Source organism: Arachis ipaensis, chromosome B10, assembly GCF_059453495.1.
Source record: "Arachis ipaensis isolate K30076 ecotype BB chromosome B10, ASM5945349v1, whole genome shotgun sequence".
Taxonomy (NCBI): Eukaryota; Viridiplantae; Streptophyta; class Magnoliopsida; order Fabales; family Fabaceae; genus Arachis; species Arachis ipaensis.
The window spans coordinates 146,965,160-146,992,782 of NC_142435.1; the positions used below are offsets into that span (position 1 = coordinate 146,965,160).

General features: G+C 34.4%; 3 protein-coding genes across 14 annotated transcripts; 2 read left to right on the forward strand and 1 right to left on the reverse strand.

Annotated features, from left to right (window-relative positions):
- Positions 1-398: 398 nt before the first annotated feature.
- LOC107622331 (Cyclin/Brf1-like TBP-binding protein) lies at positions 399-15,131 on the reverse strand. 12 transcript variants are annotated; one of them, XM_016324187.3, is made up of 20 exons: positions 11,342-11,500; positions 10,483-10,632; positions 10,282-10,363; positions 9,403-9,478; positions 8,968-9,050; positions 8,756-8,832; positions 8,347-8,403; positions 8,107-8,219; positions 7,000-7,079; positions 6,780-6,866; positions 5,747-5,827; positions 4,589-4,750; positions 4,392-4,508; positions 3,798-3,870; positions 3,588-3,706; positions 2,866-2,946; positions 2,578-2,706; positions 1,667-1,756; positions 1,143-1,196; positions 399-890 (listed from the first exon to the last, which is right to left on the reverse strand). In XM_016324187.3, exons 2-20 carry the CDS (start codon positions 10,542-10,544, stop codon positions 669-671), a joined length of 1,845 nt encoding a protein of 614 aa, XP_016179673.1. In that variant the 5' UTR covers positions 10,545-10,632; positions 11,342-11,500; the 3' UTR covers positions 399-668. The 12 variants fall into 12 exon arrangements, with proteins under 12 accessions (XP_016179673.1, XP_088342104.1, XP_088342107.1 ...); XM_088485978.1 differs by having other exon boundaries at positions 11,377-11,499; XM_088485981.1 differs by lacking the exon at positions 11,342-11,500 and adding an exon at positions 14,693-15,131 and having other exon boundaries at positions 543-890; positions 10,515-10,632.
- A 264-nt stretch (positions 15,132-15,395) lies between these two features.
- On the forward strand, positions 15,396-16,375 carry LOC107622332 (putative small nuclear ribonucleoprotein G). The gene is made up of 4 exons (XM_016324192.3): positions 15,396-15,528; positions 15,662-15,684; positions 15,835-15,956; positions 16,079-16,375. The coding sequence occupies exons 1-4, from the start codon at positions 15,494-15,496 to the stop codon at positions 16,136-16,138; spliced, it is 240 nt and encodes a 79-aa protein (XP_016179678.1). The 5' UTR covers positions 15,396-15,493; the 3' UTR covers positions 16,139-16,375.
- Positions 16,376-19,488: 3,113 nt separating this feature from the next.
- Positions 19,489-24,737, forward strand: ABC1 (ABC transporter 1). The gene is made up of 8 exons (XM_016324186.3): positions 19,489-20,279; positions 20,886-21,111; positions 21,756-21,908; positions 22,156-22,314; positions 22,705-22,864; positions 23,069-23,178; positions 23,378-23,494; positions 24,086-24,737. Exons 1-8 carry the CDS (start codon positions 19,696-19,698, stop codon positions 24,485-24,487), a joined length of 1,911 nt encoding a protein of 636 aa, XP_016179672.1. The 5' UTR covers positions 19,489-19,695; the 3' UTR covers positions 24,488-24,737.
- Positions 24,738-27,623: the final 2,886 nt, after the last annotated feature.

The window sequence follows — 27,623 nt, forward strand, 5'->3', positions numbered from 1 at the left end:
TGTTTGTTACAAATGATTCACACGTCCTTACACTAACTCTCGCCTCCTATTTATAGCCATCCACCTCCTTAATGGATGGTTAAGATTAAAAATTTAATCAACGGTCCAAATTAATTATCCAGAACCTTCTTTACAAATATCTATTCTACCACAACTTTCTAAATGTTTCTAGATTATTCCATATCACTCTTTATACTTCTATATACATCTACACTCTTCTAGAATACTCTATGACCTTCCAGAGTATTATCAAACACTCCAAAAAACTATACAAATACTATTAAATCTAACCTTCTAAAATTTACCATGACAAATAACTATGTTATCTTTGATGATGAAAGTTAATATATGTATTAATATAAATAATTCTAATAATATATAATCGACTTAACTTCCGGGCCAATGAGTTAAACTTACTCAAGCTTGACAAATTTAATATTTGAACTTAAATTGCGGCTCAAGATCGACTCATAAGTTCACGAACTAGCTCGACTCATTTTCAACCCAAGGTGAAGGACAAGGTAACTAAGAAGAAAAATGAAGGTGGTGGAAGTGGAACCGTGTGTTTATACTCGATAGTTATAAAGTGAGAAAAAATAGTATTTTTATTTTCCTAAAAAGAATTACTATAGACAACTAAATAACTATGAATACAAGCTGTAAGCTCTTCAATAATCACCATCGTCATAATATTCATCCTCATATGCCTCATCTCCATTTTCCTGATACATATTATCTTCATATTCTCCAGTCATGTCACCATCCTCAACTTCATCTTCTACTCCTACTGCATCATCATCCTTTAGTTTTTCCTCTAATTTGGATTCTGTATTTTCATCGTTGTCCAAAGATGGATCAAATCGTACTTTCTTGGGATTTTCTGTAGATACCTGTTGATCATAAGAGTTAAAGAAAAGTGAGTACCGAACACCAAAAACGGATGAAAAAAAAAAAAAAAAGAAATTTTACCCAAAACTCAAATCATAGAGTAATGTGCGTTGAACGCCATTTTTTTTTCACCGTTCAAAACAATTTTAATTTGGGTAATGTATACTAAACGGATCATGGCACCAAAATGCTTGGTTATCTGAAGACTAGAGTCTACGTATCAAAAACCAAAAACAGTTCAGGAAGAGAATTACAGGATCACCAAATAGCTTTTCTAAGCGATCATAATTGACTTTGGAGCTGAGCCTCTGCAGATGAAACAGTATAAACAAAAATCATTACAGCATCCAAATAGTTGATTTCAAGAATATACTGTAAATTCAATTGATCAAGGACCTACAATAGTGTGAATAAGGAAACATATTAGGATATTCTCGGAAATTAATTAGCTTCCTAATTTTTCTTTACAGCTCTTATGCAATTGATATTCCATCACTATTTCTCTATATTCCATGCACTTATTCCAAAAGGGGTATAACAATGCTATGCATACGGGAACCTTTGTCAAAATAACCTAAGAGTTCCATTTTCTTTTCTTTTCTTTTCTGTTTTTATTGGGTATGCTATAATAAAGAAATTTAACATTAGAAATACTAACGGTACAAAGGCAAAATACAATAATTTGGGTCAACGATATAGATATGTCTAAACAAAAGCTTTAGGACATCATAGCCAATTTAATAAACAAAATATATATGCATATGTGTCAATGATTTACCTTTGTTCTCAACATCTGCCGGGTGGCCTCTATAGCAGATTGAGCAGGACCAGAATTTTTGGCCTCTTGAGCTCGTTTTTGTCTCATTTCCTAGAATGTGCATAAAAAGTAAATAAAGTGAGAGAAGGGGCTAAGTTGGAACTTGGAAGCTAGAGTAGTGGCAACAAGTTTTGGAAGTGTATGGTTTTCAAATAAGTAGAAGACTAATTGAGTTCTTGGAATGTAAATTTGGAAAGAAATCACAATTTCTAGCCTAGCATTAAAAATTGAAGACAACACAAGATTCAATATCTCGGATCTATTAGCTCAAGTGAGTAAAATTTTCTGTTTTTCCTGTGAGTTTGGGCATTATTTTTTCTGGTTCTATTAATACCAGACCCGACAATCTTGTATTGATTAGTATAGAAAATCTTAATATGCAAGTGGAGCACAAGATTAAAATCAAACTTTGTCTAACACTTGCATCCTTGTCAATACACACATAACACAGAACCTCAATAGAAAAACAAAATGTTATATCAATATTAAAAATCAATCATTATATATTTGTGTATATTAATACTTGTTCCACATATTTGTGTATATTAAACTTTTCCAGGGAAAATAATCAAACTTTTCGTAACAAAATAAACAAATTTTTTATTAACATAAAAAATCAGCCACCACTGTACTTCGATACTTTTATTCGTATTTTTATTATAAATGTAAATCAAGTTTGCTTATAAGTGGGAATCAAGCTAGATTCTATTATTTATGAAAATTGATTATATTGTTTACGAAGTTTGATTAGAGATGTGATAATGTGATCATTCCATATTCCTATATATAGTCCAATATTAGTTGCTGATTGGTGGCCACTTTATGGTGTCCATAAAGCAAAGTTGATTAAATTTTTTTTTCTCAAATCTTACCTTTCTGGACTTTGCCACAGCATCAGCAGCCGATTTCGCAAATTCTCTTGCTGCTAGCTCCTCTTCGGAACAATTTGCCTCAGCAAATTTCTTAGCAGCTGCAGCAGCTGCTTCCTTAGCTGCTTGTTCCTATATATAAAAGAAGAGTTTATATTTTGATAAAATAAAGGAACCCAAGGACAACTATGGCTACTTCAGAGTATTATCATGACAGAATGTGGAAGAAATATCAGAGAATTATATCGAGCGATTAAAACAGAAGATCAAATTGCATTGACATTTCAGTACCTCAAGATATTCTCGATTCATATTTTCCCATATAATCTTCTTGTAATGTTTTTCCTCCTCATTGTGAAGGTAGCTATCAACCTAGGCAGCACACCATATTTTAGAAGTAATTATCAAAACATTAAAAAGCAACATCAAAATACTACATATCACACTTTCTTGAAAATATTTTATGTTTTATGTTTAGTATAGGCTGAATATTCAAGCATCATGACTTCAGCAATTGTTTGCATAATGGGAAAAAATTGAACATGCTTTTTAAAATAAAAAAGAAAAAAATCAATCACAGCTGTAAAAGCAGAGTAGCATGTTGCTAATTGCACAAAACCATTACCGTTTGGAAGCCGGGACTGGGACAGGGACAAGGACTGAGACTTAGTATTGTGTTTGTTAACCAGAGACTAGAACTAAAATTTAAGTCTCGGGACACAGTTTCAGCCACAGGAAATTAAAATTTATGGGGACGGAGACTGAAACTTTAATAACATCTATTTTAAAAATTACCCTCATTCAACTTTTTAAATTCCAAATCTAACCCCACATTCTCTTTTCCAACAAGATATTGAGATATAACTCAGTACTGTACACTTCACACCAAACACAACACAAAGACTTAATTTAGTCTCTGTCTCCCAGTCTCAGTCTCTCAATCACAGTGTCTCTTCCAAACGCAGCCTTAGTGCTAAGAAATAGGCAACAAATAAAACTGGTTTATTAGTCACCTCTAGATCATCAATATCAGATAAACTTTCTGAGTCATCATGAGTTTTAGTCTTCATATCATCTTCATGTGATTCATCAAGGTTGCCATCTTTAGTGGCTGTGTGCTCATAATTATCTCCTGAAAATATCCCAAGAAAATAAGCATTTAAATAATATCAAGCAAAGAATTACAGTAGCCTAGAAAGAGATAAAAAGAAACAAGCACCCACCAACACTTTTTGGCTCTGAGGCATGTAATCCCTCTTTTTGGCTTCCATGTTCACCATTTGATGCTTTCACCATCTAATCAAAAGAAATATATATATTAAAAAACAATAAATTGGATTTGTAGGTTGTACTAGCTGATTGCCCTTTGAAAATTGCATTTAGTAATCATGCTGTTTGAGAAGATTTTATACTTATATATATATGCCTTGAGACAGGACACTTTTTTTTTTAACAAAAGAATAAGGAATACTAGCAAAAGCTTCCCCTTGATCAGATTCTATGAAGACATTTTCTCACAAATAAATTTGAAGCAGATAAACTGAAAACTGTATGGTGCTTCAAGTGGCTCAGAAGTCAGGAAACCCATGTAATCTGTTGGCACCTTTTTCAACTGGAATATTCAGTTACAACTAGAATTCCTACTCTGGATGGAATATTCAGTGACAACTAGAATACTTGTGGATCTTACCACTTCTTGAAAGGCAGGTGTGTGCTGAGTTTTGAAATTTGGTACCAGCATGTATATGAAAATTTTGGTACTTTAAAATTAAAAATAAAATGTATACTACCACAAGAGATACTTAAGGTGTACTCACATCATCTGTTCTATTGGCACTTTCCTCAGAATCTGATTTTACCCTTCTCTCCCTCTCAGCACGCTGGAAAGCAGGAGGATCCAAGCCACCATCAAGTCCACCAGAGAGTTTATCAAACTGCCAAAATAAGTGGAACAGGCAACCATCAGCAAAGGTTAATAAAAGGCAAATTCCCGTATAAGGTAGAATTGACTCACATCCTTGTAACATGTTTCACACAATCCAAGTGCAAAATAAGGCACAGCAGTACCCTTGTGCTCACATAGTAGATCTTCGGAAGTACATTTGTTCAATTCACCATTTGGTACTTTAATTGGCTGCTTTTCATGCTCTTTTGCCATTGTATTCAACTCCTCAATCTGTAAATTTGACAGATTAATGAAAATTTATATTTAATTCAAAATAGAAGTTGCCAAAAAAATGAAATGAAATAAATATTACAGATCATGACCTAAATGACACTATATTAATAATAAATTAACATTAGTCTTAGATTTATTTCAAGGTGCAATTATTCGAACAAAACTTATATATAGAAAAGATGGATTAATGGGAACATGCCTATTAAATCCAACTTTTTATTTACTAAATTTGTGTATTAGTAACAAGCACTTAATTTTCATGCACCGTCACTGTAAAAGAGTTTTACAACCAATCATGTATTGCCACATCAGCAAAAATAACTAATTTTCAAACTCACTACTTCAAAAGTCATTTAAATGTATGAATTAGATTGGATGGCCATGTAAAACTCTTTACACTGTCAATGCATCTTCTAATAACAAATGTGAAATTAATCAAGATGATAAATACCTTACACTTGAACTAAGAGATCTTGCATTTAAGTCTTAGAAATAGCAAAACGTCTTTTTGCATATAAATTTTTTTTTGTTGGGGGGGGGGGGGTGCAATTGGTGCACCAATCTCCTCCCCATCCCTCTACGATAGAAGTAGATATATGATTGACGCAGATATAGATTTAAGTAAAATTACACTTCTCATATCTCTATAAAAATTAGACCCAACCATTTGTTAAAATCACCTATATCGAAAATCATTTATCCTAAATTTTTATAAATTGAACAGAAATAAGACTAAATCTAACAACATATATTCATATATGTTTTAAACTTTTATATTACCAGCAATTTTGATCTATAAAAATATATATTATATGATTTTAGACAGATGTGAAATTTTATAGACATGATCATATGTATAATTTTCTTATCCAATAGTAAGTTTTGTAAAAAATTACTTCAATAAAAGGTTATTCAACAGTGTAACATCCATTTAAGCTACACCGATGTCATTGGATCCTAGCTCAAAGAATAACAGGGAATAAGAAACGTTACTGTCAAGCTAGCAGACTCTGTATTCTCAAACTCTACCAACCGCTTAGTCAAAGTTGCTTCACATATATGGACGATTCTTAGCTATGTTCAAAATAGCAAATCAAACAAAAAATTACATCAGTAGAGAATTAGTAAAGCTCCAGTAAGAACCACTGAAATTTAGAACTGTCATAGAAAATGAGGAAGAAAAATCCATAGGCAAGTGTATAACTAGTCTAAGCATAAGAATCTAGCCATTTGTTTTTGCTAAACTAAAGTGATCAATGTTATCAAAAATAAAAATGCTTAAGTGATAATGAAAATCCAAGGAACAAAATTATGAATCTGAATCATAGCACCACTGGTTTGTATACATGAAGCCATCCAGCATTCAAGTTTTTTTGGAAAAATGAATAAAAATAAAAAGCACATTAATCACTTAACGGAAAGGGAAAAAAATGCTAGTTCCAAAGAAATTAAGAAAAAGTCAACCAATCCAAAGTAACTCATTGAAACAAAAAAGTCTAATGCAAATGAAAGAAGTGCTCTAATAGGAACCATTAGCCAACAATATTCCACAACTTCATTGTGGATGAAACATTATAAAATATAATAAAACACACATACAGAGAGAAGAGAAAGAAGGTACAACTAAACAGCAACTAAAACATCAAAGCTTAAAAAACAATTTTAACTAAGATAAATAAGTGATCAAATAAATAAGCAACTTCAAAAGTCAAGCATAAAGTCGTTTAGCCACCCTACACATTATAAATGCCCAAAAAAAAAAAAAAAACTCCGCACTGCTACAGTACAAGATCTTGAATAAAAGCAGAAATATTATTGGAGGAAAGAGAGAGAATCAGAGAAGTACAAGAACAGTGTGACCTGACTTCTGAGGAAAAGAAATCCTCTTCAAATAAAGAGTAGAGGAAATTGGGAAGAAAGAACAACCAAGAAAGCCTCAAGGAAAATAAAATGAAAACAAAATTGAAAGACACTTTCCGTGACATAAAATTAAAAATCAATCACAAGGTAGAAAATGAAAACTTACAATGTCTGACTTAGAGCACTTAAAACCATTTGCAAGAGCAGACATATATAATGCTGCACCACATAATCCGCTTGGCTTTCTCCCTGTCTGTTTTTCAAACATTAGCAATATTACCACCAGCAGAAGAAGAAAGATTTCAACGCCAAAGGAACAGATGTGAATACCTCGAAAACAAATAAATAAATAAAATCAGGAAAAGGCCAGTTCACCATCAAGTTACCTGCATCCAGTCACGTTTCATGCTAGCAATAATACTCAGCGCGGTTTCAGAGACAACCAAGTTCCTTTCCTTTAACAAATCTGCATGCAACTCAATATAGTTACATTTACTTGTTCCAAAAACAATTAGGACAGAAATTAAAAGAGTATTTTAAACCAAATCCAATACATCTTTGAGATATTCTCATCTACTCTACAGTCTGTACATACACACTTCTACCAATGTCTACAATTCACAGTAATAAAAGTGGTTTATTAGAAAAAGGGTTAATAAATAACTTTCCCTTTGATTTTTACTTCTTATACAACACTAAAATAGAGGGACATCATTCAGTAAAAAATAAAAGTTTATATTGGCCAAAACACTGGCCATAGAATAGTCTAAGAAGAATAATTATAAAAGATGAAAAGGAACAAAATTTTACCACCCATTTATATGGTACTATATATTATGCAGTAGAAAGCCAACAAAGTAGTGTCAATACAGTAAGGATGAGAATACCATATTGGATGAATGGATCCCCCAAATTGAAAGGATTAGAAATGAATGAATTAGAGATGATAAAATTAGGGTAACAACTATCCTATAAAAGTTGGAAAATCTCTCCTTAAAAACAGTTTCGGCATGGATGGAGAAAGATTATAGAAGCCCAAGAATGAAAAAATGATAGAAGATAGCCCAATAACTAAAGGTTGATAAAGGACTATCAGCAAAACTATTGAAAAAGAATTTCAAATTCAAACTATAGAAATGATTTACAAAAAGACACTGTGATATCATCTTATCCATGTAGCCAACCCTACCAAATGAGACAAGACTTAGTTGTTTAGTCCTTCCACACTGCTCCTGTCCCTTTTAGTTTGAATGTCAATACTGAACAATCTTTAAAGATGAATTCTTTGGCATACAACAATGTTGCAGCACTGGCAAGTATTAAGGATGCCTATCTTCTTTCTTAAGTTACAGGTAAAAATAAAAAATAAAAAACACTCCCATCCTCAATTTGAAAAATTTGCAATATTAATCTGCTTCAGATAACCTACATCGTGCAATTTAATGAGATAATACTATGCACTCTACATTTCATTGATCTAAAGCGATACTTACTATTTGTGTATTTATAAATAAAAAGACTGGGATCAACAGGCTTCTGAACAATTGGGTGCTCTTCGAGCCTTAATACTTTACACAGCTGTAAAAAAACTGCACCTAGAACATAACTGCATCACAGTCATTAACAACAACAATATTCAGAGACACATTAAGATAAATCAAGAATAAAAAAATAAGGGTAAAAATATAAAGGCAATGCCAGGCACATCCAATGGAAAAAAGAGGTATACTCACACATTTATCCTTAAATAATTTGAAAAATCAATGAGAAGGTATGGCTTATTATTTTCCCTGAAAGAAACATAGTTTCAGCATAAATTTAAAATATTACAAGAATGTGGATATGATAAGATTAGACTCATTAACACCATGATAAGGGAACACAAAAAAGAATGGCACTAAACTAAAATCATGATGCACCAGAACCATAGTCACAAAGTACTATAGGCCATGTGTAAGTCATGAACCTATGATTTCACTAAAAACACATGCTTGGATGAGCGAATAGTAGGGATACTAACATAAGTGTTTTTTTTTGGAGAGAGAGAGAGAGAGAGATGACCAGTGAAGGAATCAATATATATCAATAGAGATATTAGCATGCTACTTAGCTTAAAGCTATAGCATACGAGAGATAACTTACCGGAATGCAATATAAAGACAAGCAGCCTGCACTTGCTCTGATTTACGTCCCCGGGTAAAATTCCGCTCAAGTGCTATCTTCACTAGGCATACACAAGGATTCAATAATAAAAATTTTCGACCAAAGAAAATTAAACAGAGAGAAAATTTCGAATGGATGAGGAATGATAGAAATTAAGTCTAATATCAATTAAGTTAAAAAAAGCTACATACTCTATAAAAGGCCACAGCTTGCACGGTCATGTTATCATCGTTCACTCCAAGGCCATAACTTAAGTATTTGATCTCCTCAAAAGCTACAATCAAGAAAAAAAAATGGCATTTAAGAAGACAAGACATAAATGGTAACTAATTTTATTATCTTTAAACATAATCATTAGAAAAAAAAACATTCAAACTTCTTTAGACATGTTCTCTATAAAATGTTCATCACATGCTGACACTATCATCAGCAGTGGCTGTTGGATGGTACTATAGATGTTAAATTTCGTTTCTCAGCATAAATGTAATTGCACCACAAACTTAGAGAAGATAAATAGAAAAAAAAAAGTTTAAATAAAATGTGAATATAAGTAATAGGACCTGAAAGAACTAAAGCTATAACAATGACAAGATTTGATAGTGAAAAATCTGTAGCAAAAGAAATACCTCTATCTATAGTCCTTTGACGTGAGGCAGAGAATTCGCTTTGAATTGTTCTGACATAATGGCCAGATAATTGGCTCTATGTGGAGCAACAAAATAAAGAACCATATGAGGGAACAATGAAAGATATCAACATAAACAATTGTGTAAAGAAAGAAACAAATAAATAAAACACAAAAGTTATATTTCAAATTTTGAAACACATTTAGTGAGTGTTTCTCATGTGACAGCCTAAAATCTTCAGTTCAAATGTAAGATATACCCATGATTATTTGAAACATTGTTGATTAAGAGAAGAACAGAATGTGCTACAATAATCCCATTTCCATACCCATTTCTCCTTTGGCACTTTGAGTCACACTATATCATCAAAATCACCACAAAGGGAAAAAAAGAACTAGGAAATTTCTCTCATACCATTCCTTTTTTTTCACACGGTATCAATGCCTACTATGAATTTCAATTGGTGCACAGTATCTGTTCTACTACCCATCTTGTTTCGACTTTAAAAAATACCAAGCTACTTTGGCACTCATGTTACAATTAAATGTGCTGTCTTATAATAAAGATCTCATACTATAGTTTGAATATTTAATGACAGTGAAAGAAGAGGCAAACTTTCAGATTGCCCTTATAACAGCACAATAAGTATTAAAGAAAGAATGTAACTTTTCGAGTTATTCCATCCCCTAGTCTTCCCAGTTGCCCAACAGTAAAATACAGCAGAAAAAACAACAGAATAAGAAAGAAATAAACAGCCAAATTTTAGGAAAGAAATATTAAAATAGATACGGAGAGTGTTAAACATCAAAGCAATGGGTATAGTTAAGATTCAATTTCATTAATCCCCCTAGAAACCACTAAAATATTCCTTTGCCTTACCTGTCCAGATGAATTTTTCACAAATGTGGCCTCTTCAGAAAAAAGATAATCTTGCAACACCTTACCACATGTGCCACAACATCTGATAATAATAACCACACAGGTCAAAAATAACAACTATAAAAAAATAAAATAAAAATAAAATTTAGTTCTAAATTGAATAAATAAGTTAATGAAAATCTTGCAGTGTACAATACTCACAAAGAACCATAATCAGTTCTCAACGCACTAACATTTTGGACACAGTGATCACAATACACCATTATTCGTCTTGTCCTTTTATTTCTTTTTCTGGTCAAATAGAGCTCTTTGCCACACTTCTTTACCAATAAGATAAAAACAAATATAAATCTGCAAAATCAGTGATGGAAATATTTTAATCAGTAATTTTAAAAGGAGGCATAAACTGATGAAAGAACCCACCAAAAAACAAACGACAGTAAAAGAGAATCCAAGAGTTTGAGCTTATTGGTTACTGTCTCAAATACAAATATAGACATGGAGCTACACATGGTAGCAAGGAAACAGAGACAGATAGAGACACCGGGGGACTAAAATACAGTCTCAATGTGCATATTCAAAACCAAGGACACTAGTTGTCTCCGTTGTCCTTCATTCCAAACAGAACAAAACTGGTTTGAGTACAAAGAGGGAAAAAGGATAACCATCTAACAGCCTATGCTACATACATAAGGGTACGGTACCAGCCTATGCTAAATACAAGAAAATCACAATTTCCATTATATGAAAAAGAACCTCACATGATAATTGAGGACACACACTAGCTTCCCAACATTGCATCTAAGAATAAGCAAATACAAGCCTTGAGATATTGTTCAGTGCAAATATGCGGCAAACATTCAAGAACAATTAACAAAAAAACTCTAACAGCCACTAAAATCAGGATGATATCAACGTAACAGGGTCAAACTGCACTAGAGACATGAACAACAAACAAGAACCAGTGAATCACTCATCACGTCACATCACATAATATGGTCAAGCTAAACATATTAAAAAAGAAAAATAAAAGAGCTAACATCTGAGCAATTGTATTAACCGAGAAAAGCAGAAGGATTTGCTGGAAGCGGTTACCGGAGAAGAAGGCGGTAGCTATGGTCGGTGGAGTTGAGAAGATGTGGCGGAGATGGTGTGGGATGCGGTAGTTTTTTGGGAGTGGGGGGTTCGGGGTCTGTCCGAGAGAGAATAGGATTTGGGTAATTTATATTTATATATATATATACACACTTTTTTTTTTTTCATAACAAAACCTTATATATTTTAAGAAAGAAATTTGTGGGTTTTAAAGAATAAAGTAAATTTTCAATTAAAAATATTTCTTATACTTTTCTATCCAAATACAACACTGTATTTTTATAATAAAAAAAAAATAAAAAAGCAAATTTTTTGAAAAAAAAAAAAGACCAACCCAAATTCATCCTTAACTTTTTAATTCAAATATTTAGAATATATTGATAGTCAACAATATAAGATTTAAAGATTATTTAAAATTAGATTGACCGTATCTTGGAAAACAAGCATGAATTATATTAACTATTTTTTAAAAAAATTATTTTTTATATATATTAAAAATAGTCATCAATTAACCATATGCCGTTGTTATATAATTACAGGTAAAAAATTATTTTATTCTCCTCACACATTTAAATACTTAATGACACGATTTTAAAAATTAAAAAATTATTTTAATTTTCGATCAAAATTAAAAAGATAAAAATTATATTTAACCTTAGAAATTATTTTGTCTAGCAAAATAAAAATCAATCCGATATGGTCATTAAAATTTGTTGGGATATGCTAAAAGTTCTTGGTAAGTGGTAACCAATATGGATATTACTCGGGTAACATTTAGAGCTTGTTTGGGTGAGTTTTTAAGAAAATATGTTATCTTTTTTTAAAAGATCTTATGAAAAAACAAAATTAATTTTATGTTTGAGTATGTCATGCAAAGAGATCTTTTTATCTATCAATTATGTTTGGATATAATAATATAAAAGTACTTTTTTGTTTATTTATTACATAAAAAACATCTTTTTTTTTTTTTAAGAAAAAAAGATCTTTTAAAAAAAGATGTAAGTGCTTATTTGGGCGCCATTATTTTGATAAAAAAAAAGATATTTTTCAATAAAAAATATCTTTTTTTATTTTTTAGAGTGTTTAGCAAATTTCTAGTAGTAAAAGTAAAAGTACTAGAAAAATAAAAAAAGATCTTTTTTGAGAAGCTGTAATTTACATCTTTTTTTAAAAGATCTTTTTCACTTAAAAAAAAAGATGTTTTACATCTAATAAATAAACAAAAAAGTATTTTTATATCATTATACCCAAACATAATTGATAGATAAAAAGATCTTTTTGTATAAGATACCCAAACATAAAATTACTTTTACTTATTCATAAGATCTTTTAAAAAAAGATAACTAAAAAAAATCTTTTCTTAGAATCTCTCCCAAACAAGCTCTAAATTACAGCTTCTAAAAAAAGATGTTTTTCTAATTTTTCTAGTGCTTTTATTTTTACTACTCGAAATTTGCCAAACACGCTAAAAATAAAAAAAAGATCTTTTTTCAATGAAAAAAGATCTTTTTTTATTAAAATAATGGCGCCCAAACAAACACTTAATGTTAAAGAGTAAGCAATTCCCCCACGTTTTTTTACGGGCCGATTACATCTACCCCAAGGTTCTGAAAACCGGACCGGCCATCAAACTTCTTTAGTTACTGATTCACTAATTCATTGATCCAATCGGTCCAACTAATGATTCAACCAAAAAAATTGTTTTAGAATAAAATAATAAATAAATTATAAAGGACCAAAGATGAGGGTACTCTAAGAACTCCTACCAGATGCAACATCATTCAACATTATCACACACAAATGCAAATCCTTAAAGAACAACCACAGCAAGTGACTTGGAAAGAAAATGTAAACACAAAACAATCACAAGCATACACAACATGTGAATATTATTATAGCAAACATAATAACAAAATAGCTCTTCTAATGCGTCTCCGAAAATATCCTAAATAAAAAAAACTGCATAATCTGATCCACTTGATTCAGAAAGTTACATATATTAGAAAAATTAAGAATCAACTAAAAGAAAAAGAAGAGAAAGGCCTGGTTGATTCGATTCAATTGCCTGAGATGAAAAATCAAACAGGGTTGAGAAGCTGAGAGTTTAAATGTTAAACCTCAATATTCAAATAACATGACTCCATTATTGTTATTATTACACCCTTCTAATGTCACAAACTCAATATATATTATAGTCCGTTGACACTTGTGTATTCACAACTTGGCCTCATCATTCTGATTCATTCCTTAAGTAGAAGAAAAAGTCCCAATCAACTTTCGTTACAATTTTATCCAGAGTTGGGGTTTTGGTTTGGAGTTCATGCCGATGATGATGACGAGAGGGATGAATCCGTGAATCAGTAACATAGGCAGTGCATATTTTAACAAAGCTCATCACAATGATTAACAACAACAAAAAGCACTGAAGGAACAATGAATCGGTAATATAGGCGGTGCAAATTTTAACAAAGCTCATCACAATGATTAACAACAAAAAGCACTGAAGGAACAGTGAATCAGTAACATAGGCAGTGCAAATTTAAAATTTAAAAGTTATCAATTTAAAAATTATCATCAAATACAATCAGTGAGCAAAGCCAATCAATCAAGCACTGACTGAGCATTCTGTTCTGAGTCTGTGACTGGGAAGCAACAAATTCAGCAACAAATTCAAGTTACAGCAACAAATTTAACAAATTAAATCGCAGCAACCTAGCAATTTAGCAAATTAAAACAACAGCAGCCCAACAATCTAGCAAATTATCAACTTAACAAGTTCAAGAACAGAAAATCACAACAAAAAATAAAATAAAATAAAAGTAACAGAAGAACAACAAAACAACAACACAAGAACAATTAGCAAATTAACAAGTTCACAATTACGGTTAAAATTTACCAGAAGAACACTAATGCAAGTGGAATCATCATGCTAATTTGTTTTCTGCAAAGATGCTATTTGTGCAGCTAAAATTTCCTAATTACTAAGATCCAATTATTCTAATTTCACATGCAATCAACTTACTAAGTTTCTAAAAGCTAGAAATTATAAAACCAATAAAAAATATGGTTAAAGCATTTCATCAAACATATTGAGTGCAGTAAAATTAATATGAAATAAGAGAATTCAAAGCTTAATATCAATGTGATAGAGAAGAGAACATAACTATTGTAACTTTAATTCAGCCTATGAAAAAATCTAAACCACTACCAAATTAATTAGTTTCTTATTGTAATAGAAATCAGAAGTTGCAGAGTTTGAAGCAGAGTATTGGTGTTGTGTGAGTGTATTGTCTAGTGGCGGGTTTAGGGAACTCACGGTGGCGACAAAAGAGAGCAGTTCGACGGCTAGGTGGAGCGCGCGGGTTGGTCGCAGAGTTTGAAGCAGAGCAAAGTGGCTTCCAGACGAACGCGAATGAGAACTCGAATGGTGAACGGCGAGTGAACGTGAACGTGAACGGGGAAGAACGCGAACGAAGACGACAGCTGAACGAAGATGCGAACGTGAACGGCAAACAAACGGCGACGGAAGCGCGGCTGAGCAGACAAAGACGACGGACGCCGAGCTCGAGGAAGCAGCGGCGATCGGTGACAGCGAACAGGGGTTGAAGAATTGGAGCACGAGGGAAGATAGATAGACGGACGGATGGCGAACTTTGAGTGCGACGGACGTCGGCAGTATGCCACTCCTTGCGGCGGTGGTGTAGGCTTACAGTGCTAGGGTTTTTTGTCTGGGTTTGTGTGATTTCTTTCTGAATGAAAGAAAGAAAGGGAGGAAGGCTGGAAGGGAGAAAGAAACGGAGGAGCTTCCGTTTTTGTGTAAACCGGCCGAATTCCGGTTCGGTCCGACCGTCCAATTCTCGTCCGATTCAGTGGTTTTTACCGATTTTTTATTAGCGGTTTTACATACTTGATCGGACCGTTATTATTGTCGGTTCTTGAACCGATCCGACCGTCCGGTTCGGTCCTGTTTTTAGAACCATGGTTATGGGCTTGGATTATATTTTATTGGGCTTGATGGTTATAAATTAAACAAAGGCGCGAAAGTGCGAAACCATCGTTAGGGTTTCTGAGTGCAGTGAGGGTTTTGTTGGTTCTCTACTCTACTCAACTATTCACCATGAGCAGATCAGGGCAGCCACCGGATTTGAAGAAGTAAGCATTACTATTCGTCTTCACTTCATTTCATCTTTCGATTTCTTGAACTTTCTTCAGAATCTGTTGCAATGAGCAAATACGTTAACCTACATTTCTTTTTCTTCTTTTCCCCCTCTTTACGATGCTCCAGGTACATGGACATGAAGCTTCAGAGTAAGTTTGATTTCTTTTTCCGTTAATAATGTTGTATATCAATAACTGTGCATACATCATATAAGATAGACATTTGAATTTTGAACCTTGTAGCTTTTAGGGCTTTTTGTTTATGTTTGAAAATGAATAGTTTTTATTATCTGCTTGCAGTAAAACTTAATGCAAATAGGATGATTGTTGGTACCCTCAGGGGTTTTGACCAGTTTATGAACTTAGTTGTTGACAACACTGTGGAAGTCAATGGCAATGAAAAGAATGAAATAGGGATGGTGGTGAGTCCCGTACTCCATTCCATTTTCCATATTAATTCGATTTGTCAAACAGGAATATGAAGATTTTTAGAGGAAATAGAGTACAATTAACCCATATTTTGTTTTTAAAACTGATGATACAGGTAATTAGAGGAAACAGTGTAGTTACTGTTGAAGCACTTGAACCTGTGAACAGGGCCTGATTTCTGTTTCATTGTAATATTTCTCAGTATATTGCATTGTTTGAATTGGTGTGTATTTTGAACAATGTAGATGGCTGAGTTCTGTGAGTAACATGAAATTGTGGATCTTAAAGGTTCTTTTCCTTTCTCAGCTGATTTGTTAGTGTAGCGTATGGTGCATACCGCTATGGTTTTATTGGGATGGCACTGATCTTGTCAAATTGGAATGATGTCTATATATATATATATATATATATATATATATATCCGTCTTAGTTGAATTTCTTCTCTTTTTATTTTACTTTTTTATAAAACTCATTGTTCTGAAAACCGAATCGGTCTGGCCGGTTAAGCTCATAAACCACTTGGCTGAAAAACAGGTTAGAAAACTGGTTGAACTGACGATTAACCATTGTACTGCCGGAACCGGCTGGTTTTTTAAAGTTTCTCGATTCAATGCACCCCTCCAAAACGGCGCCGTTTTATACCTTTCAAAAAAAAAAACTAAAATCCTAATCCCCCAACACAGCCCAGTCCCACTCCTCTCTTTGAAACTGAAAAGTGAACAAAGAACCCTAGCCCCCCTCTAGCCCCGCAACCAGCAGCCACCACAGCCCCCGCATCTCCGATTCGTTGTCATCGTGGAACTCTTCTCCGCTGGGAAGCTCCATCGTAGGAAGCTCCGTCGCCGTCCTAGGAAGCTGTGTCGCCATCGTAGGAAGCCCCCTCGCCGTCGTGTGGATGCTCTGTGGCGGTTGTCGTCTCCTCTGTTCGAGCGCTCTCTCTCTCTGTTCACAACCTTGCTTCTGTTTGGATTTTCAAGAATAGGAAGCATGTTGAGATTCACTGTAATAATTGGTACCTGAGGTAAGAAAGTTAACAGCAATAGCAAAATAGAAAACAGAATTGAAGAGTGGATCAAAGTGATTGAAGGTTTAAAATCTAACAAGTGCATCTGTTGAAGAATGTTTAAGACCTTAGGCAGTGGTTGATAGCATAAAATGGTAGCATTATCTTTGATGTTCTAGTAGATTGTCACCTATGTTGTATATATAACTATAAATATATTCAAGTCATACCATTATTTTAAATGTTAATCAGAGCTTCTCTTGCTGAATATATTTATTTGAAAGTTTCCCTTGTGCCCACCACTTTTTGAAACACAAAACAGAGTTTTCATGTTGAAGCTACATCTTATATTTAGTTTGTACTTTATGGCTGGAAATTTTATGGAAGTGGTGGCAAAAAGAGTAAGTGCCTGCATACCTAAGACCTTTGCTTTTGTTCAAAAGTAAAAGATTTGATTAATTGTCATGACTCCATGATTTAGGAATCCTATATTATACATCTATCATGCATTGCTTAGTGTTTTTCAACATGAATTGATGGTGCCTGCCTCACCTTATTCATTAGATTATGCAGTACTGATAGAGATAGCCATTGGGAATAATCATATGGACAAAAAGTAGACTCACCAAGTTGAGGTAAACAATAAAATAAACCGCATTGATGAATGAGAGTAACACTTACAATAACAGAAAGTCATTAAGTAATAAACATGGACTGACTTGATTCAATTCAACTTAATGCGCCAAATTGTTTATGCTGGAATCAATTCTGAGTTGTTTATGCTATGATTCTGATTTTAAATTGTTTATGCTGATTTTTCTGATTTGTTGAATCTGGTTGTTTATTTTTCTGATATGAGTTGTTGATGGTGCTGTGGTGCAGAGTTTCACTCCATTGTTTATGTTGGAATTTTTTTTATTTATTCTGATTTTTCTGATTGAGTTGTTTATGCTGATTTTTCTTATTCTGATTTGTCATTTATGCATATTTTGATTTTTATTAGTTATAAATTTTGATGTTTGAAGATGTTTGTGAACTTTTAATGATAAATTATGGGTAGTTTATTAGGTAAAATTATAAAATTTTAAATTTTATCAGACTTAAAAATTATTAAATTTAAATATTTAAAATTATATATTAAATTTTTAATAATTTTATTTTATATTTAGTTAAATCGGTTGAACCTCAATTGAACTTCTGAACCACTGAACTAGTCATTTTACTTATTGACCAGTTTGGTTCTCGCAATCTTGATAAAACTATAATCTTTTGCTCCCATTATGTATTGTTATGACTTAATAATACTTTGATGCTTTTGTTTGTGCTCAAAATTTGGTTCAGTTTTATCTTTTGGGATAAAAGGAAGAAAAAAGGCCTAACCACTACACCATGATTTTCTTATTGTAAATATTTGTTAGTTGTGTAGATCATGGAGGGGATTTTAGCTGTTTTGTTTTTGTTATGTAGTTGTCATGGGTTTGTTTTGTTTCATTCGGTTTGTTCGAGAGTTTTTATGTTGCTGAGTCATGTGTTTAGTTGAGTTGGGTCATTGTTTAGTCGAGTCACGTGTTCGTTTTTTGGTCCGTTTTATTTCACGTTGAGCCCTTGCACTTTGGTACTTGTCGTTGTGGAAGTGGAAGTACTCCGGTATTGTCATGATAGTAGAATCACATTATGACTTTTGAAAGTTTTAGTTCTATACTTAAAATAATACTAGTTAGGAGATAAGTTTGATTGCATTTGAAAAAGGGTAGACATTGAGAACCTTGGTTCTACGGCTGAAAGAATATTAGTTGGGAGCCAAGTTTGATTAAACTTGAAACAGGACTGTCCATTTGTCCTTCTCATAATATGAAGTTGGAATCTTGGATACCCTTAGAAACCAAAAATCATTTTTGCTGTGGATCTGAAGCCTTTGGCAATTATTCCAATCCTTAATTAATATCTAAAATCAAAGCTATTGGGATAGAAATCAGACATCAGCTTCACCGTCGTTCTTTTGCTTCCTAGGCTCGCTCGTATTTTCTTCTCTCCTGGGATTACCCTTATCTTTTACTCAGGCTTGCTTTTAGACCAGATGTTAAAAAGTCAAAACCGCAAGTGCATCTCAAAACTGTAATTGCAACTCATTTTATTGCAATGAAAGTATATCTTTGATATAAAAAAAAGAAGAAAAAACCCTTTGTAAGTGACTAAGTGTAGAAGTAGATTAACTATTTTTCATGGTTTTGAAAATTGGGTTAACTGGAAATCGATCAGGAGACGGGTTCAATTTAAGTAAAAATCGATTGACAATGAACCGATCAAAAAATAAGGAAATTTGACCAACAAAATCAGTTAATTAGTTGAACTAGTGTAATTTTTATCAGATCGATTTAAAATAATAAAATATAAAAAAATATTTTTTTTTAAATAAAGTATATATTTGTAAGTAGATATATTATTTTATTATATCTAGTTTAATTTGAATTTAATTTTTGATAAACTTTTAAATGTTTAATTTTATCGATTTAATGGTTCGATTCTGAAAGTTTTCTATTCTTTGTTTTTGAGTTCCATGGATGGAACAGCGCCCACGTCGGCGTTCAAAAGCCATGTTTGGTTGCTTCCGTGCGAGACATGAAATCAACTGAAAGTATGAAATAGAATGAGCAGAAAGAGAAAATGATCAACATTCTCAATCTCAACTCAAAGAACCATCATCAACACCCATAACCAACATAAAATCAATGCCTTCTTCATTCTTCAATACCAAGGACCTCACAAGGCTCCTCAATGGCCTCTCCCTCGTCGCCAACGAATTCATCAAACCCGCCGCAAAGTCCGACCTCCAAACCCTAATCAAGAACGCCGTCCTCTCCGCTACTGACCTCTCCGGAATCACCAGCGGCAAGCTTCGCCAATTCTCAAACCCTCAATCTTCTCACGCTCCCAAACGCGCCTCTACCGATTCCGTCGTTTATTTCAGCTCTTCACAGCCCCCAGAAACGACAACAAGAAATGATGAAAATGATGTCGTTTTGACTTCTGAAGAAAACCGCCCTAGGGTTGAGGATTCCGAGGCAGGGGCGGCGACTGCGGCGGCTTCGTCTCCGGTTGTTGCCGTTCCGGATGGGAGTGTTTTGGCGGCGGAGGAAAGCGAGGCTCGGAGCTCTGAGGGTAAGGTGGATGTGAATGTGAATGTGAAAGAGAATGAGAATGGGAAGGTGGGTGGTGAGGGGAGTGGCGAAATGGCGCCAATTGCTCCACCGGTGACGAGGCGAAGACCGAGGGAGAGGAGGGTTCCTGAAACTCCGTTTTCCAGGGCTCTTGGGTTAGTGTTGTTTCTAATGTATTAACTTTGTGTTAATTTGCTATGCTTTTAATGCAATTTTCATTGGCTTTGATGAGGCGTTTGTTTCTGGGTCTAATGGTTAGTTAGAAGTAATACCTGTCCTATTTTCAATTTTTGTGTTTGACTTGTGATACTTTCAATTCAATTTTCATTGGCTGTGATGAAGCATTGGATTCCTGGTCTAATGGTTAGTTTGGTAACCAACATGTATTCTAAGTACTTATTAGAGATTACTGTGTTCCTAACATGGGCCTCAGAATCTTACTCGTTAGATTACACAGACATTACATTGTGTTAGATGATATTAGACGTGAAGTCTTTTTTGTTTATAGAAACATATGCTAGTCCTTCTGAGAATTAGGTTGTGGCTATATACTTATATTAGACTTGGTAGCCTTGTACTATAGTAGTATATGACACTGAGGACCTTTGTAGTGGCACCAGTGTAGACAGGACAAAAAGGACTATCGTGTGTAATATTGCCTAAATCCAGAGTTGATAAGTTTATCTTTAAATGTAGTTCTTGTAATAGACAGTGTTTCTTTAAGAACTAGTGGTGTAATATATGTTGATATGGGAATTTAGGTTTGCTGGGCTAGGAGCTAGTCTTGCATGGGGGACACTTCAGGAATCTGCCAGGAGGCTTGCCTTTGGTATGCCTAGTTCTCAAGACAATCAATCTCCGCTTTCTCCATTCTTGTCTGAGAGGAATGCAGAGCGATTGGCTCTTGCACTTTGTAGAATGCGTGGAGCTGCCCTCAAAATTGGGCAGATGTTGAGCATTCAGGATGAATCTCTTGTTCCAGCTCCGGTATTTGATTCTTCTATTATGCACACTTTTATGTTTGTATGCTATTTAAGAAGATTATAGTATTGAAGCGATTATGCAAATGGGACTTTTAAAAAGTAATGTATGAATAAGTTATGATGTACTTAAATATATTATATACCCAAACAGGACCAAAAGTTAAACCTATGATTTGACTTCCAAAATGTTAAAATAAACTTACGACTGGTGCTATCCAAATGGGTCCTAAAAGGCTAAAATCATTTTCATCAGCACTGGATTGTGCTTCCAAATCCGCTTCATGTCTTCTGTTTCAATGTAGTGTGATTTTATTTGATGTCGATCGACCTGAGCTGAATATCATCAGCAGTTAACACGAGTTCTTCTTTCAAATGGTCTAGTGGCTTTAGCTCCTGTTTCATGATTGTTTCTCATCTTTTACATTTTCACTAATTAGCTTGTGAATATGCATTATTTTGTTTATGAAGTTTGTGTAAAATGGTGGTTATAGTTCATAATATTTGCTACCACTATCTCTTGTATTTTTATAAATGCCGATTAGCAAAATTAATATCATATTGTGCTCAATCAGATGTTTATTTTCTGACTAGTGTCATAGGCTCCATGTATGTGCCTTAAGAAGCAAACTCTCTATGTTCTATTTGTAGATACTGGCTGCATTAGAAATTGTACGCCAAGGTGCAGATGTGATGCCAAAGAGCCAGCTTAATGAAGTTTTAAATGCTGAGTTAGGTCCTGACTGGTCATCAAAGCTGATTAGTTTTGATTATGAACCTATAGCAGCTGCAAGTATTGGCCAGGTATGGGTGCTTGTTTATTTGTTTAATTACGTATTGATTTAAATCTGGGGTCAATTACACTATCCTCCTCTGAGATTATGCAATATTACATACAAAACTCTCAATTTGCAAAGAGTTACACTAACCACAGTTGAAGTTTCCAGTTATATTACACTCAAGAAAATTTGCATTGTCCTAACGACAATATCATGCAACTTTATTTGTCACACTTAATATTTTCTAACAAGGTTCTTCCTAAAATATTTAGGTGCACAAAGCTGTCATGAAGGATGGCATGCAAGTTGCAATGAAAATTCAGTACCCTGGTGTTGCAAATAGCATTGAGAGTGACATTGAGAATGTGAAACTTCTTTTGAATTACACAAATCTGATTCCTGAAGGACTTTATCTTGACAGGGCTATAAAGGTTTGTATTGTTTTGATAGAATTCTTGTATGCTCTTTAGTTGTGTTAATCATTTTATTTAAACACCCTGAATTCAATTTCTCATTTGTTGGGGGTGTGGATTGCATAGTCCCTCTACCCCTTGCTTGCTGGCCTTTTTTCTTTTCTTTTCTTCTCTTTTTTTTTTTTAAAAAAAATACCTGCAAATGTTAGGTATAATGCCAGATTCATTTCATGGTAATTTGTTCTGTATTTATATGTGCTGCTCTTTCAACTTTCATTACTACCTCTTTCTATTTTCTTCACCCATCACCTTGTCCTGTCTAAGCCATGTGCTCTGGTCTAAAACAAGTTATCTATCAATTTGGATTCTTATGTTGTTTATCTTTTTTGTATTTTTCCCTCTCCCTAGGTAGCCAAAGAAGAACTATCACGTGAGTGTGATTACAACTTGGAGGCAGCAAGTCAGAAGCGATTCCGAGATCTGCTTTCTGGCACAGAAGGGCTTTATGTTCCAATAGTTTTTAATGATCTTTCAAGCAAAAAAGTATTAACTACAGAGCTTGTTCATGGTAATTACAAGTTTTACCTGTTCCTCCTGCAGGACAACCTTTTATTGCACCTTGCTTAACAGTTGCAGCGAACTCTGAAAACCGTTCAGTCAATTAAATGACTAATTTTATTACATTATTTTGATTGAATAAATAGAAATGTTGTTTCAAGTTTTATTCAATTTCAACTTTTTTTTAACAAGGAAGTGTTTTCTCTTGTTACAGGAATTACAATTGACAAAGTAGCCTTGCTGGACCAGGAAACTCGTAATTATATTGGGAAAATGTTATTGGAGCTCACATTGATGGAGTTATTTGTATTTCGATTTATGCAGGCATGTTATTTGTTATTTTTCCCGTATGTTTGAAGTCATTATATGCCATTGTTGACAGTTGACACTGTCTATTGTGTGTCATCTGTAACGAATGAACTAGGTCTGCTCTTTCATGAATGATGAGTTTTGGATTTGTTTTATGGCTGTAAGCATGTATTTCTGGTCTCATTTAATGTTGGAGGTGGTTTCTTTGATGCAGACTGATCCTAATTGGGGTAACTTTTTATATGATGAAGCGAAGAAAACAATAAATCTCATTGATTTTGGAGCGGCACGGGATTACCCCAAAAGATTTGTTGATGATTATTTACGAATGGTTAGGTCTCCTCTTCTCCATTATCATTCTCTTCAATAACTAACATGAGGTTTAATTGTTTAAGATCATAATTTGTGCTAATGTTGTTTGTGTTAATATTTTCTCCGTTCCATTTTATGTTACGTTGTTTTCGATTTCCACATTCTTTTCTTCACTTTACTGTAATATTTGGTATGCAATTACAAGCGGATGTTGGTTCATAACTGCTCTTTTTGGCCCTCTTAATTGTTTAGTTGTCCTATCATTTATCCATGTGTTGATGTGGGGTTTTATAGCTAACCCCACATAATTAGGAAAAATTTGGTGGTCGTAATTGTTGAATTTTTTACCTATGTTGAAATGAAATTTGGCATTACTGGAAATTGCTTTTTTGTCCTTTTTTTTACATGGTAAGCTGCATCATTTAACTGAAAATCAGTAACAATTTGTTTGCAGTTATGAAAGGATTGATCTAAATTTTGAAATATAGAGAAAGAGAATCAAAATGGCTCTAGACAGTAATGGTCATAATAAGTTTGATTATTCAATTGATTAAGAGACTCCTGGAAATCTTATTATTCTTATTTTTATTTATGATACACGATTGATCAGGTTCTAGCATGTGCAAATACTGATAGGGATGGGGTCATAGAGATGTCCCAGAGACTCGGGTTCATCACTGGAATGGAATCAGATGTGATGCTCGATGCCCACGTTCAAGCTGGTTTCATTGTGGGTTTGCCATTTGCAAGATCCGGTGGATTCGACTTCAAGTCAACCAACATTACCTCAAGCATTTCACACCTTGGTGCGACGATGCTGAAGCACAGGCTGACTCCGCCACCTGATGAAGCTTACAGTCTGCACAGAAAACTTTCTGGTGCATTTTTGGCATGCATTAAGATTGGGGCCGTTGTGCCTTGTAGGGAATTATTGCTTGAAGTGTACAATCAATATAGGTTTGGTGATGATGAAACAAATGAGATATTATCCACTGGCTCAGGATCCGCATAGGTAATAGGTTTTTTGTATTTTGTATTTTGTTTTCTTTTATCAATTCTTCAATTAGTTTTTTCCACCACAGCTATAATAATAACTTCTGGGATGCTAGTTATGCGTCCAAGCATATTTCATATTGCTCCACAAAAGTGGAGTCAATTTTGGGGACAATTTCCCCTTACCCCCATTTGTAATTTTAGCTGCTTATAGAGTTGTTTATTATTTGTTGTACGGATTCTTCCAAAAAGTTATTGATTCTTTAAAATTGTGTTTGGATTGTTTTTTTTTTCCGTCATCCTTAACATGAAATATGAATATTCCATACTAGTGAGTAGTAACTACCCAGAGTGGTGTGGCAATGCCATGGAAATCGTAATTAATGTTAACCAGAAGTTGTACTGAGCTCCAAGCAATGGGTGCATTGTATATTATAAATATAATTAGAGGTCCTTCGTTGTCTTGCATACTAAAGTCATCATTAGTCATTGAATGATAAATTATGGACAGTTTCAGGTGCTTAGGCAGTTCATAGAAGTTTATGGTTATTGGTTAGGGATGCTGGAATGAGTGTAGTTATGGTATTTATGGAGATATTATCATGTTGGATGTCTGTAGGTGTTGGTTGCAGATCCTCTAAGGCGAGGTAAGCTTGCCATACACTATGTTATTTGATTAAAATTGATTCAACGGTAAAGTGCGTGTTATGACACCTTATATTATTCCTAAGTCATTATTCTATGAATTAAGTTTACAAACCTTAAACAAATATCTCTAAATCTCTCTTAATTAAATATTGAGAATTCAATTTTTGCTATATAGAAACATCTAATTGCCTTGGAATCTTCTATATCTTTTTTCTCGCGGCATCCTCTAACCCAAGCTAAGAATTAATCTGTCGTATTACTCAAATGAGAATCTCTCTAGACATTGTGAAGAGTTGGAAAAAAACCCTAGCAGAGAAAGAGTACGTACTCCGTACTCAAAGAGAATGAGAGAAGGAGAAAGCGGGGACGAGCGGTTGAGGGTGAAACACGGTGAGGAAGATGGCCATGCCATCGGAAGAGATAAGGGGGAGAGCGTGGGTGGGTGTGCATCCGGTGTTAAGGAGGGTTCTTCTCGAGAGGGGTTAGGAAAGCCAACCAAGGTCTCTTTTATAGAGATAAAGTTATTGGTGCAGAAAAGTCTAAGGCCTTTGCATTAGTAGGGTCTTTATCTGGGGATGGTATCGCGACGGTGACAGGTAAGCAGGGTGATTCTCGTCCACCAAGTGTCAGTTTTACCAAGGAGGCAAAGAGCTGTCTAGCTGAACCTTATAAGGAAGCCATCGTGATCAAGGTGCTGGATAAGTATTATGGCTACACGGCTCTCATGCATAAGCTCCGGATAGTATGGCGCATCAAAGGAGGGTTTGATTTGTTGGATGTGGGATTTGGATATTTTTTGGTTAAATTTGATATTGCTGGGGATCGTGAGAAAGTCATTCTTGGTGGCCCGTGGTTGATAGACGGTCACTATGTTGCAGTAAAGCCATGGGATGTGGATTTTAGGCCATGCGAAAAATCCTTTGGATCAACGCTGGTATGGATTCGAGTCTCGGGACTTCCAATTTGGTGCTACCAGGAACAAGCAATGCTGCGAATTGCTTCTGCAATTGGGATTCCGGTGAAAGTAGATTTGGCTACTAAGCTTGCAGAAAGAGGAAAATATGCCCGAGCTTGTGTTCAAATTAATCTTGAGTTGCCTGTAATTAAACATATTATAGTGGAGGGTGTGACTTATGAAGTGGAGTACGAGAGTTTACAGTTGATTTGTGCTACTTGTGCACGGTATGGGCATGATAAATCGTTGTGCATGGAGAAAGATTCCTTGGAAGGAAACATAAATTCCTTTGGTGATGGAAAAAATAATGAAGCCCCAACACTAGTGCCACACAACAATCATGAGATTCAAAAAGAGGCTGAATCAGAAGCTCGTGATTTGGGTGAGAAATTAGGAGTTGTTAAAGGGAAGGATGTGGTTACGGAATCATTGGCTCCTCACGTGTCTGATGGTCTTGTTAATGAGGCATGCATGGATGATGGAGAGGGCTGGCAACAAGTGCTGCGTAAGAAAAAATTTACAATGGGCCAGTCATCAGGTTTGAAGGACCAAGATGGAAAGCAGCACAAGTTTGGTTCGAGAAGGGTTCCAAGGCCCAATTTGCATGGTGATGGAGGCAAATCAACTGGCATTAGGATGGGGAAGCAAGAAAAACATGAAATTGCGCCATCTCCATCGCGCAGAACTCCTGCACGTCGTGGAATTTCTCTACGGAAGCGTCCTCGGCCTTCCTCCTTGCAGAACTCGCCAGTTGATAAAAATGGTGGCACAACGGAGGAAACCTTAGTAGATGGAAGCATGGCAAGTGCAGTGTCAGGGGGTCCAAAGGTGGCAATTATTGAGGATCAGAGTGTGCCAGTACCGCAGGACAAACCACCTATTGAGGTTGGTGATTCTGTTTAGAGTTTATGTTCTTATTTATTCTGTCCCTATTATTTATGGATAGTTTAAATATGATTGTTTGGAATATTAGGGGTGCTTCTAATAAGTTAGCCCGGGTGCATTGTAAGGAACTTGTTAGGAAATTTAGACCTGTTTTCTTTATTGTGGTTGAAACTCACTCCCCTTTTCAGCATTTAAAATTATTTTGGGAAAGGTTGGGGTATCACTCTGTTGGTATAGTAGAGGCAGAGGGGCATAAGGGAGGTATTTGGTTTCTATCCTCTATGAAGGGTGTTTGTTGTAAGTTCATTGATGCTTTTGATCAGGGTGTTACTGTTGAGGTTCACTTTGATAATTTAATTTGGAGGTGTAGTGGTATTTATGGCAGTCCTCAATTTAATAAAAGGGTTCTCCTTTGGGATTATCTTGTTGCACAATCCATGGTTTTTCAAGGACCTTGGATTGTTCTTGGTGATTTTAATGAAGTCAAATTTTCTCATGAATCTAAGGGCTGTCAATTTTTTCATCAAAGAGCAGACATGTTTGCTACTTCATTAGGGGATAGTGGTTTGTTTGATCTGAAGACTATCGGGAGGCAGTTTTCTTGGTACAGGAGGGTGAAAAATTATGTTGACGTGGCAAAAAAGCTTGATCGAGTATGTATAAATAG